This window comes from Microplitis mediator, chromosome 5 (assembly GCF_029852145.1).
Source record: "Microplitis mediator isolate UGA2020A chromosome 5, iyMicMedi2.1, whole genome shotgun sequence".
Classification (NCBI taxonomy): Eukaryota; Metazoa; Arthropoda; class Insecta; order Hymenoptera; family Braconidae; genus Microplitis; species Microplitis mediator.
The window spans coordinates 24,019,434-24,031,901 of NC_079973.1; the positions used below are offsets into that span (position 1 = coordinate 24,019,434).

The 12,468-nt window shown below is 29.5% G+C and overlaps 2 protein-coding genes across 3 annotated transcripts; one reads left to right on the forward strand and one right to left on the reverse strand.

The window, feature by feature from the left end:
• Window positions 1-1,225: 1,225 nt before the first annotated feature.
• Window positions 1,226-8,305, reverse strand: LOC130668014 (protein CASC3-like). 2 transcript variants are annotated; one of them, XM_057469986.1, is made up of 9 exons: window positions 7,978-8,305; window positions 6,392-6,822; window positions 6,178-6,316; window positions 5,400-5,560; window positions 4,913-5,325; window positions 4,533-4,832; window positions 4,366-4,398; window positions 3,949-4,205; window positions 1,226-3,866 (listed from the first exon to the last, which is right to left on the reverse strand). In XM_057469986.1, the coding sequence occupies exons 1-9, from the start codon at window positions 8,098-8,100 to the stop codon at window positions 2,982-2,984; spliced, it is 2,742 nt and encodes a 913-aa protein (XP_057325969.1). In that variant the 5' UTR covers window positions 8,101-8,305; the 3' UTR covers window positions 1,226-2,981. The 2 variants fall into 2 exon arrangements, with proteins under 2 accessions (XP_057325969.1, XP_057325970.1); XM_057469987.1 differs by lacking the exon at window positions 4,366-4,398.
• Window positions 8,306-8,872: 567 nt separating this feature from the next.
• On the forward strand, window positions 8,873-11,695 carry LOC130668437 (protein CWC15 homolog). Its single transcript, XM_057470735.1, has 3 exons — window positions 8,873-9,131; window positions 10,626-10,929; window positions 11,011-11,695. Exons 1-3 carry the CDS (start codon window positions 9,001-9,003, stop codon window positions 11,251-11,253), a joined length of 678 nt encoding a protein of 225 aa, XP_057326718.1. The 5' UTR covers window positions 8,873-9,000; the 3' UTR covers window positions 11,254-11,695.
• Window positions 11,696-12,468: the final 773 nt, after the last annotated feature.

Below are 12,468 nucleotides of genomic sequence, written 5' to 3' on the forward strand. Positions count from 1 at the left end.
TTTTACTGTATTCTGATGATGGCTCCGCTATTCTTTAATAATTAAAAATCTTTAATAATATAAATATAAAGTGCTGCTACTGGTTACCCTCGGACAATGTAACCTTGTAACAAAATAACCTGAAAAAAAATAACTTTGTTATAAAATAACCAGAAAAACAATAACCTGAAAAAATTCACATAAATCTATTACGACGAAATTTGTACTTGAAGGTTAATGTTGTTCAGATTATTTAAGGCCATTCTCAGACAGTGCCTCCCACTTTTTAAAAATTTTCAATGATTTTCAACTGTCATGAGCGTATCAAATTTTTATCAATTAATTAAAAAAAAATTAGAACATTAATTGAAAAAAGGACAACGTAGTCGTAATTTCGCCGATATACAGATTAAAAAAAAAATTATTTACACTCGATATCAATTAAGAGTTAAACAAAATTCGTTAAATAAATTTCAGTAAAATCGTCATGTCAATTTTATAATTCGAATTTTTAAATTTTGTTGGCTAAAATTTATTCAACAAATTTCGTTTAACTCCCAATTGATATTAATTGTAAGTAATTTTTTTAAAATTCTATATCTCAACGAAATTACGACTACGTTGTCCTTTTTTCAATTAAGGTTTTAATTTTTTTTTAATTAATTATTAAAATTTTGATACGGTTATGACAGTTGAAAGTCATTGCATATTTTTAAAAAGTGGGGGGCACTGTCTGAGAATGCCTTTAATATCAGTTATTTTTTCGCGGTAATTATGTTGGGGTTATTTGGTCTGAGGGTAATTTGTTACGGAACCAAATATAATTATTACTTACCATATCATTAACACTAATTAAACCATTTTATTTTTATAAAAAAAAAATCAAACAATATCAGTTTTATAATTTTTTATGTTTATCTTTTTTTTATGACTTTTATGACAATATTATTACTATTGTGTAAAGATTATTTCGAACAATAATTAAATGTTAATTATTAAGTATCTTTAATTTAATTTTTAATCTGAAGTTAATTTTAATTACATATAATAATATCTAGCTTTTTTTTTACATAGAATATTTTATTCTTTTTTTCTGTAACTTCTATATTCATTTGCCTCGATTATTATACTTTGTATTGAAAAAGCATTATTTCTCATACATATATATTTGAAATAATATAGAAATTTCAAAAAATTTGTTTTAAATACGGAAATAATAACAAATATACTCGTTATTATTATTAGTATTTATTGATTATTTTATTCATGATTACGGATCAAGTGGCTATTAAAATACATATTTATACTTTTATTAGTTAAAGCAGCAATTTATCAATTGTGTATAAATAAATGAATATAATTTATGTTATTTCAATAATAATTTTATGGTTTCAGTTAATATTTAAATCTCCTAACACTAAATATCATATTTACAATAGAGTATAAAGCTTAAAATTGAATGAATTAGACTATATTTCATTGAGATAAATCGGAAATTTTAAATATATTTAACGGCGTGCAGAAGTCTATACATTGAGCTTTACCGTCTAATGTAATGTATCGTAAATCAATCGATTTTTTAATTATATATCTATAGTAATTGTTTATGGCATTATTTTTAATCCAATTCACCAGCATTTATTTTCATTAATTTTCAAAACTAAAATTTATTATAGGCAGAAACATGAAAATATTGACGTTTATAATAATGTAATCTACGTTAATTAAATAATTATTTGACATTATAATTATGTATATTTAATTACATAACAATTAAATATTATTTTTATTCAAATTGTAAACTTATTTATAAAATGTAGCGCGATTAGAAAATAAAACTTCTACAAAAATAAATTTTCATAACACCAGCATCGAAATTCAGTTTCAGTGTCTCTACACGGAAAAAACAATACAGTAGTGGCTACTCTCTGGGATAGTACTGAGTACTTTCAGTAAAAAAAAAAAAAAATTTCAGACAGTACTGTATGCTATCTAGACTGCATCCACTACTATATTGTTATTTCCGTGTACAGCCAGTCGCAGCAAACTTGACTCGTCCCTTGGAAAGAAAATAGTATATTACACACCTAGAGCAGTAAAGTAAGAAATGTCTCAGATCACATGTAATTGTTAACAAACATGTGATCTGACTGATCTGAGGCTTTCTTATTTATTGCCCACGGAGTGTATACTATTTTTCTCCTCGACGAAGGCGGAGAGCGGCAACTTCGTTTTGCACAGCGGGACGAAAGTTGACGCTTTCCGCCCAGAGGCGAGAAAAATGGTACATACCTAGGGAGGAAAGTAGTATAATTACCTACCCGAGCCGAAAGCGTGTATGTATAATTTTTTACCAGTTCTGCATCAAAAGTCCAAATTCTTGCCCAGCTTGGGGGGAAGAAAGTCGCTCTTTTTTCTTATGAGAAAACAAATGATAAAAATTAGCACATGCGCCATTCTTCCCACAAACAGAGGCGAAAATTTAAACTTTCAGGTGCAGGTCTGGTGAAAAGTCGTATGCACACATTGGATCCCCGTCCTACTTTCCTTCCTTGATGTGTAATATACTAATTCTGCCCGCTGACTGAAAACTGCAAATCACAATTAACGCTAACGCTAATAGTTTATCACACCATTGGTCTTAAATAAACTTGTTTCTGACTGGCTGCTGACACTGGAATGTCAAGTTCCAATGTGGGTAATCATGAATAATATTGTGTGTAACTCAGGATGAAAAACGATTTCAGACTGCGGGTGACGTCAACGTCACCCGTAGTCGGAAATCGATTTGTTTCATCCCTTGTCACACAATATACTATTTTTAAATAATTAATTAATTACAACATCGAAACTAAGTATAAGCCTAATTAGTAATTTGTACAAATAGAAAATAAATTCGTGATACATTTTATAAATGAAATATAAAATAATATTTTTACATAAAGACAATTAGAAAAAATTTTCATATTAAGAATTAATATAATATTATAAATACACATAAATTAAGCAGCCGTCTCTTCAACCACGGGAGTCGGAACTACATTATCAACTTTAGTATTTATTTCGGTTTCATTGACAGCAACAGCTTCTACTTCAATACTTTTAGTTGATGTATTATTAGAATTATTATCAACAATAACGGCTGTTTTATCAATATTATTTTTACAATCATTTTGTGTGACTGACACAACACTATTGTCTACCTCATTTATATTATCAATTTTAATATCGTTATTTAAATTATTTATTTCAATAGCAGATTGTTTTATTTCTTCAGTAGAAATTATTTCATCAATTTTTTCTGTTATATTTTCATTAATTTTTTCTGTTAAATTTTTATCTATTTTTTCTGTTATATTTTCATCAACTTTTTCTGTGACTTTTTCATTTGATGGTTCTACCATAACATTTTCTACTAATTTATTGTTATCTACTGAAACATTTTCATTTATTGCAGCACTGTCTACCGAAGTATTATCATCAACAATATTTTTTTCTTCAGAAGACATTTGCGTTACTGTAATTTCAGAATTTTTTTCTATTTGCTCGACAGGTGAATTGTCAAATGCATCATTTGAGGAATTAATAACAAGTGATTCTGTAGGTACACATGGCTGTGCATCGATTTGTTGAAATTGTTGTTGCTCACCTGGTAACAATTGACCACCAGGTGCGTTATTAGAAAGTGTTTGACAAGTATTACGACCTCTACCACGGCTATTTTGATGACGTTGTATTGAATTGTCTGGAGGAGGTAAGATAGGAATGGCCGCTTTTGGTCGTCTAAGCGGTGCTATTTGCTGCACCTGTTGCGGCTGCTGAGCTGGACTGTAGTATGTGCAACCCTGTGGTTGATATAGTTCTGGCGGTGGCTGTGGTACTGGCGGCTATAATATATAATATTATTAACAAATTATGTAATCTGTAAATACGATTTTATATGTGAGATTAATAAATTAACATTAATACCTGAACCGATGGATTATATCCTTGATACCCTTGAAAATTAGGCGGAAATGCTGGGCCATTGGGACCTGATACGTAATTAATAATACTCGGTGGTGCCGTTTGAGGCGCAATAAACTGTGGAGTTGGCACCAAGAATGGAGGTGGTGCAAAAGAACCAGGTTGTCCGGCTGTCGACAATGGAATCACGGATTGAGGTGTGAGTGTATTTGCGGGCGACGGCACTTGAGGAGTTTGATCAAAATGATTCTGTGGAAATCCTGAAATAATTTAATGTTCATTAAAGTATAATTGTTACATTAAATAATTTAAATTTTACACACATGTTAAATATATAAAGGGCGATCATTACAATTACAAACAAGCAGGATCACACGAAAACATATAATTTAATATACCTGAGTATAAATGTTACCTTACCTTGAGATTCAATTACACCATGTGAATTTCCACCTAAGTAAATTTTTATAATAATACTTGTGTTAATAAAAAAATATTGAAATGTACTAATTATCAACAATTATAATTAACTAGCGAGATCGGGGTTTTAATTAAAAAATTATATTATATTGAATGCAATTAGTTACCTTGAGGTGGATAAAATCCATGCTGTCCATGCTGATTATGTTGTCCATGTGGTCCGTGTTGGTTGTGCTGTCCGTGTTGAGTCTGATAATTTTGTTGTCCAGGGCCATCCGGAATAGCTGGTCGTTGACGAAGACTCGAGTAACGTTTTGGTCTACTTCCCGCAACCTCAGACGGGGAATGAGAATGAGAATGAGTCTGTGATTGCGGCTGCTGCTGTTGCTGATGCGTGGACGCTTGCTGCATACGCGATAAAGCAGCATTCGATCGTTGCTGACTCGATACTTGTCCATAGAAATTTTCTACATTGTAAATAAAATAATTAGCAATTGCTCTGCAGAACTAGTATAAACAATTAATTATTAATAACTGAATAATTTACTTTGCTGTCGTCCATGATGATACATTGAACCATCATTAATGTTCATATGTTTGACCTCATTAACAAGCTGCTCGTCATCACGTTGACTGGTATTATTTCTTCTATCACCACCAGTTATCAGTCCACTACCACGACCTTTCGGCTTACTATCACCAGTTCTATTCGCAACGAGATTGTTATTAGCTGTTGGTTTAAAACCGCGTCCTCGTACTCTACTTGCTGCAAGACTAACGCTCTCTTGGACCTGTCTCCTGTTTGCATAAACTGGTTTCACATTAACTGTTGTTGTTGGCGTTGTCGTTTTTTCATTATCAGCAACATTGGTTATATTTGCCATTAGACTCTGATGTGTGTACGTAGCATCCTTTTTCCAAGCTGGATTGGTTGGCTCATTAGGAGCTTTATTTTCGTTCCTAAATTAAAAATTCATTGTAGTAATAATAAAAAAAATTAGACACTAATAGTTTTAATTATTTAAATTAATTACGTTTGAGTATTATTAGTAGTTTGAACTTCAATTCTATGATTTTCCTGTTGAGATTGAAGTGGTGGAAAAGCATTTTGCTGTTTATTACTATGATATTTATTTTTGTTACTGTACCATGCTGATGATATTACCGGTTCTTCTGCTGTATCTGGATTATTATCCTGAAAAATTATTATAATTATTTATAACTATTTTAGGTATCAATAAATTAAATAAACTAGGGGTGTGCGAATACTCGAAACTTCGAATTATTCGAGGCGAATCGAATCGAATAGTTCGAAAGATTCGAATAGTTCAAAGGATTTGAATAGTTCGAAAGATTTGAATAGTTTCGAAACTTTACCGAATCTTCGGTAAATAGGGGAGCCTGGGACACGAAGGCCCCCCTCAAAAATTAGGTAAAAAATTTTTTTTTATTTTCCGTCAAGTTATGACCTTTATAATGTTTTTATTATATTTTAGGCCAATATGTGATACGTGGGGTAAAATGGACCCCTTAAAAATAAAAATTGTAACGAAAAAATTAACTTGACGGAAAATAAAAAAAAATTTTTTACTCAATTTTCGAGGGGGGCCTTCGTGTCCCAGGCTCCCCTATTTACCAAAGATTCGGTAAAGTTTCGAAACTATTCAAATCTTTCGAACTATTCGAATCTTTCGAACTATGCGGTATTCGACTCGAATATCGAATCGAATCTAACTATTCGACTCGATTCGATTCGAACAAAATTCGCACACCCCTAAAATAAACAAATTAATTGATGATTTAATTATTTACCTTTGCAGAACCACCCAGAGCAGGAAATTCTTCACCAGTTTTGTTCGACCGTCTATTTTGTTTCGTTGAAATATTTGTCGGCGTTTTACCATAAGCATCTTCATCCTCCCAATTACGTGTATATTTATTTGGCCCGCGACTATTTTTGAATAAAATATTAAATAGATTATAATTGATAAATTTAAAAAAAAAATTTTATAGTGTCTCAGCTCACCCATATCTGCGGCGTCTGCGCGCTCTAGGTGGACCTTCTTCATTCCTGATGTCATACCCATACACAGCTATCAGTTCTTCATGACTCTTCGGAGCCTGCTCATCATCATTATATCTATCATGATCCCACCTGTCTTCTTTATCCTTCCAAACCTTCTTGTCCTTAGACTCTCTCTCAGCAGGCTGCTCCACAGCATCCTCAGCAGTTTCTTCAGCCGTACGATCGTCATGCTCATAGAAAGTACCGCGTTTTGGTATATACTGCGGATTACGTCTGTCCTCATCGTCATCCAACTTTTTCGGTGGCTTATCCTCCTCCTGGCCGTCTCCGCTTTCACGCTGGACACCATCTTGCGATCCTCCATCAGACTCGCCCTCACTTCCGGCAGTATCATACTCCGAATCACGATGAATTTCTGTTGGCTCACTGCTCTATAAATTTATAATTATAATTATTAGCTAAATTTCTTGGGTAAATTCTGCCACATAATTTTTTTCTTGAGTCATCAAAACACGTGATTTTTATAAAATACATTTTTTTTATTATTATTTCGAATCTTTTTTTTTTATAGGCCCTAAAAATTCCATAGCGTACTAGTCTAGTTATAATTATTATTAATTTATAATATAAAATATTTAAATGAATTACAGTAGGCCCTCGTTATAAGACTATTAGTTTCTCTCTCAAACTATCGGGATACCTGGTTTATAAAAAAGACAGAATGATAGTCTTATAACGAGGCCCGACTGTAATTTATTTATTTAAAAATTGTATGAAAATTTATGATACTAAAGTTAGCCGACGTCTAATAAGTTTTGGATTTTTCTAAAAACAGTAAATCATTTAAAAAAAATATTTGAAAAAATTGCACTTATAGATATTTTAATTTCCTACATGCACATGTTTTTGGATTTTTTTTTCTTTCTAATTAATTAGTAGAAAAAAAAATTCAAAAATTATTAATTGTCTGATAACTTTAGGATCATTGAAAATTTTTGGTAAATATGCAGGTAGGGACCCATTTTCTTTCTATTCTTTGAATTTTTGAGGTTTTGCAATAATTTTATTTTAGGTTAATAGCAAAAAAAAAATTTCTAAGATCACAAGGAATTTTTTTCGAGCAAATTAAGTTAAGTTAAACTTTTACATATTTACGTGATAAAAAATAATCTGGTTTCATGCAAATAAATGAATAAAATTTAAAAAAAAAACTTAACAGTCTAACGGTATTAGAAAATGGAATAAAAAAGCAAGTAGTTCAAAAAAATAAATAACTAGAGTTTTTTGTAACCTATTAACTTATAACTGATAAGCAGAGAAAGCCAAGTAGACTTTCAAATTAAAATATTTTTTAAAATAAGTGTACTAAACTTTCGACATAATTACATGTATATCCACAAAAATATATTTACATACATGCATATGGATTTACATACATATGACCGGCAATAAAATAAATAAAATAATTAATAAACGACCTAGAAAAAAAAACTCAAGCATTAATTTTTCTAAATACTTTAGCGATAATAGTAAAAAAAATATAAATAAAAGCTTAATTATTGCAACAATAATAAACATTTTTTTACCAGAGTTTCTTTTGTTTCCACAAGTTCATCAAATGAATCTGATAAATCATCGGATGCATGGGATTGTTCAGATTTATGACGACGTCGACGAGTATCCGACATGTTTGCATCAGATTTAATCATGCTCCCAACTCTATTTATATTCACTATCACCGATGGCTAATAGTTTAATTAATATTGAGACGATGACACTTTGGGTAGATTCTATTTTATAAAATTTTTTAATTTAATAACTACTGTATATTAATAATTATATGTAATAATGATGGTGAATTAAATTAGCACACAGGGCACACAGTAGAACGACATGAACCCATGTGAACCCACGAACGGTAACGACACTACTGCTTCACTGCTTCACTTGCTGGATGAGGATAAATCGCAAACTAAATTTAAACTTACTATAGTCTTTTAAACCTATAGTTTGATATGAGTGTGAACGTAGCAGACATCGGACGAATTTAAAATTATTAATAAATAGTGCAAATAATTAATAAAATTAAATTTTAAAAAAATGCGCATTTAAAAAATTTAAAAATCAACCCGTGCATTTATTATAAATATTTTTTTAAAATTATTTACTCTATTTATTTATAATTTCAAATGTGTCTGATGTCTGCTACATTCACACTCGTAGTTTGATGAGTGTAAATGTAGCAGACATCCGACAATTATTATAATTTTAATAAATTAACAAAATTTATATCGAATCAAAATAAATAAATTCACGTTCATAGAATTTAACAATCGGTATATGCATTTTTTTTTTATTCAAATTTTTTAATTATCTATGATTTTTTTTTTAACAAACAAAAATTTAAAAAATGGCGGTAAATTAGTTTGAATTTTGAAAACTTGAGGGCAGCATAGACTCAAATCTCCATGATCTCCATCTTCATGTTATTTCAGTTGTTTGTTGGGTTGATGTTGATAGTTGGCAAAGTTTGATTTTGTTAGTAAAATTTAAAATAATTGTGAGGGAAGTTATTGTTTGTAATAATAAACATTTAATAAATAATAATAATGTCCACGGCTGCAAGACCAACGTTTGATGGAGCACGAGGTGGACAAGGACGTGGTGAAAAAGATTTAAGTGCTATTTCAAAGCAATACAGTAGTCGTGATTTACCTTCACACACTAAATTAAAATACAGGTATTTATATTTATTACTTATTTTTAATAATAATATAATATTAAGTCATAATATTAGTGATCTAATTAATTAACTATTGAACATTAACCCTTTATGGCCCAATGTAACAAATAAAAAAAATCCTACACAACCCTTACGGACCATATTTATTTGATTTTAACTCATTGTATCATTTAGTCCAATCGAAGCTCCGAAATAGGAGACATTCTCGAAATTTGGTTGAAGGTATATGGTCTCACCCACAAAAGTCATCACTCCAGGGGTTGATAAGAAGAAAAAATAAAAACTTTCAAACAAAACTTGTACAGAAAAAAAACTCACATAAAGAAGTATAAGAAATTTTTTTTTTGTATTTATAGAAAATAACAAAATAATTTAAAGTTTATCAGCTTTAATTTCCAAAGTTGAAATTATTAAAAATTTAATTACAATAAAAAAATTGCTAGGTATAGATCCCAATTATTATTACTATTAATTATTTGTTGATAAAATTTATCAACACAATCATATAAACATGTTTAATAATAATAATAATAATAATAATAATAATTAAATTTATTTAAAACCGTAAGATGGACGGTGGAGAAAAAGGTCTTTCATGATATAATGTAATTTAATTAGTTTTTATACTATAATAATTACATTTATCATTAAAATTGTTATTATTAATAAAATAATAATAATAATAATAATAATGAAAATAATAATAATAATAATAATTAAATTTATTTAAAACCGTAAGATGGACGGTGGAGAAAAAGGTCTTTCATGATATAATGTAATTTAATTAGTTTTTATACTATAATAATTACATTTATCATTAAAATTGTTATTATTAATAAAATAATAATAATAATAATAATAATGAAAATAATAATAATAATAATAATTAAATTTATTTAAAACCGTAAGATGGACGGTGGAGAAAAAGGTCTTTCATGATATAATGTAATTTAATTAGTTTTTATACTATAATAATTACATTTATCATTAAAATTGTTATTATTAATAAAATAATAATAATAATAATAATAATGAAAATAATAATAATAATAATAATTAAATTTATTTAAAACCGTAAGATGGACGGTGGAGAAAAAGGTCTTTCATGATATAATGTAATTTAATTAGTTTTTATACTATAATAATTACATTTATCATTAAAATTGTTATTATTAATAAAATAATAATAATAATAATAATAATGAAAATAATAATAATAATAATAATTAAATTTATTTAAAACCGTAAGATGGACGGTGGAGAAAAAGGTCTTTCATGATATAATGTAATTTAATTAGTTTTTATACTATAATAATTACATTTATCATTAAAATTGTTATTATTAATAAAATAATAATAATAATAATAATAATGAAAATAATAATTTAATAGAGTAGAGATTATTTAATAAAGTAGAGTTTAATAACTCTACCTTTTATACTATTCTTGTATGATAATTACCATTGACATCGAATTTATTTAATTGTACAGAGAACATGGACAAGGAACAGTTGACGAATTACGTAATCGAGATTTTCGTCGTGAATTGGAAGAACGTGAACGCGAAAAAGATAAATCATCAGCGAGTAATCGTCGTATGATTGAACCAGCACGCGAAGCTGCACCATCTTCGAAACGACAAAAAGTTGACCAAGCACCGGCAGCTAGTCTGGATGCTGACGATCCATTAGATGAGGATGAATCTGACTCAGACAGTGATGAAGATGACACTGCGACACTGCTCGCAGAGTTACAACGAATTAAAAAAGAACGTGCCGCTGATCAAGCAAAGAAAGTAAGTTATTTTAATTTATTGGAAACTTTAAATTAATAAACAAACTTATTGAAAGATTATTATATTTTCTTTAATCAACAGGAAATGGAAAAACGCCAAGAAGAAGAGAGAATACGGATGGAGAATATTTTATCGGGAAATCCTCTTTTGAATTACTCAGCTCAAGTCACAAGGACAGACATGAAAGTTCGTAGGCGTTGGGACGACGATGTTGTTTTTAAGAATTGTGCACGTTCCGAGCCAAAAAAGAAACACGATGTCTTCATCAACGATTCGCTGCGCAGTGAATTCCATAAAAAATTCATGGAAAAATATGTTAAATAATTAAATTTATCAATAATATTATTTATTAATTCTAATTTATGTTTAAGATAAAATAAGTCGTCAATAATCTTTATACAATTATATTTTATGTCTCACATTTTTTTTTTCAACCATATTATGTCTCACAATTAACTAATATTACTCTATCTAAAACAATCTTTGAACCGTTGTAGAGATATAGATAGCAGATAAGAGCTTACATACTACCTGTTGATTTTCGCTGCTGAGATTAAGTGGTTTCTGTTCATCAATTATGCGACTAAAAATATTCATCGTCAAACGGCATTTTTCTTTAAGGAATAATCTAGTTGATTTCCAAATTAATATACTATTTTAATATTTAGTATCCTGAGTAGCACTTGGTTACATGATAACAAATTGTCAGTTGACGAAAAGTTGCCTTCAATTTTCTCAGAAAGTTGCCAACAAAGTGCGGCCAGATTATTTATTTATTTCTTTATTACGGCAATCGGCACTATACATCATCTTATAACATTAGTTAATTATAATATAATATACAATATATGAAATAATAGGGCTAGATTGTTATATAATATCGAATTTAGCTGCATGTGTGAAAGAAAATCGAGAAGATTGGTTGCTTGAAAGTTACAGTGTGTGAGCAGCTAGTAATTTAATAATCGTTTTCTAATGCAAGAGCGAAAATTCTGGTATGACCCCTGGAAGAAGTTGACATCACTATGCTAAGACTTGACTAGATTGTATATCCTATTCTTAGGTCCATTTATCACATAGTTTTTGTTGAATTTGGTGGTTTTTAGGATCCTGCATTGCCTGAGATTCAGCGCGTTTGGTATAAACTCGAAATCATTCATAGAAGTCAACAATTTCTCTGAGAGCTACACTCTAAATATAATTGCTCAGCAAGTTATGCAGTGAAACATTTACGGCTAACTTAACGACAAGTTTCTGATGGCAAGCCTCAGCTGGATAATACTTGCATGCATGTTGATGCAAATCAAATGCCGTCATCTGAATGTAATTTGATAGAAAAACTTGTCGTCAATTTAAAGTGAAATTTTCGATCAACTTAACGTCAGTGTCTGACAGCAACACTTGTAGTCAAAATGAATTCAAGTTACAAACAATTTACTGTCAATTTAAAGGTAATTGCTTGCTCTCCAACACTTTCTTTTAAATTGGCTTTAGAATACGGCAGTAGCTTGAAGTTAACTTACGGTTAAGGTGACTATC

Coding starts and splice junctions, on each gene's coding strand:
- LOC130668437 (XM_057470735.1), top strand. CDS start 9,001: ATGTCCACGGCTGCAAGACCAACGTTTGATGGAGCACGAGGTGGACAA. Junction 9,132..10,625: donor CACACTAAATTAAAATACAG/GTATTTATATTT, acceptor TTAATTGTACAG/AGAACATGGACAAGGAACAG. Junction 10,930..11,010: donor CCGCTGATCAAGCAAAGAAA/GTAAGTTATTTT, acceptor TTTAATCAACAG/GAAATGGAAAAACGCCAAGA.
- LOC130668014 (XM_057469986.1), bottom strand. CDS start 8,100: ATGATTAAATCTGATGCAAACATGTCGGATACTCGTCGACGTCGTCAT. Junction 4,833..4,912: donor TCATCATGGACGACAGCAAA/GTAAATTATTCA, acceptor TTTACAATGTAG/AAAATTTCTATGGACAAGTA. Junction 4,206..4,365: donor TGGTGTAATTGAATCTCAAG/GTAAGGTAACAT, acceptor AAATTATTTCAG/GATTTCCACAGAATCATTTT.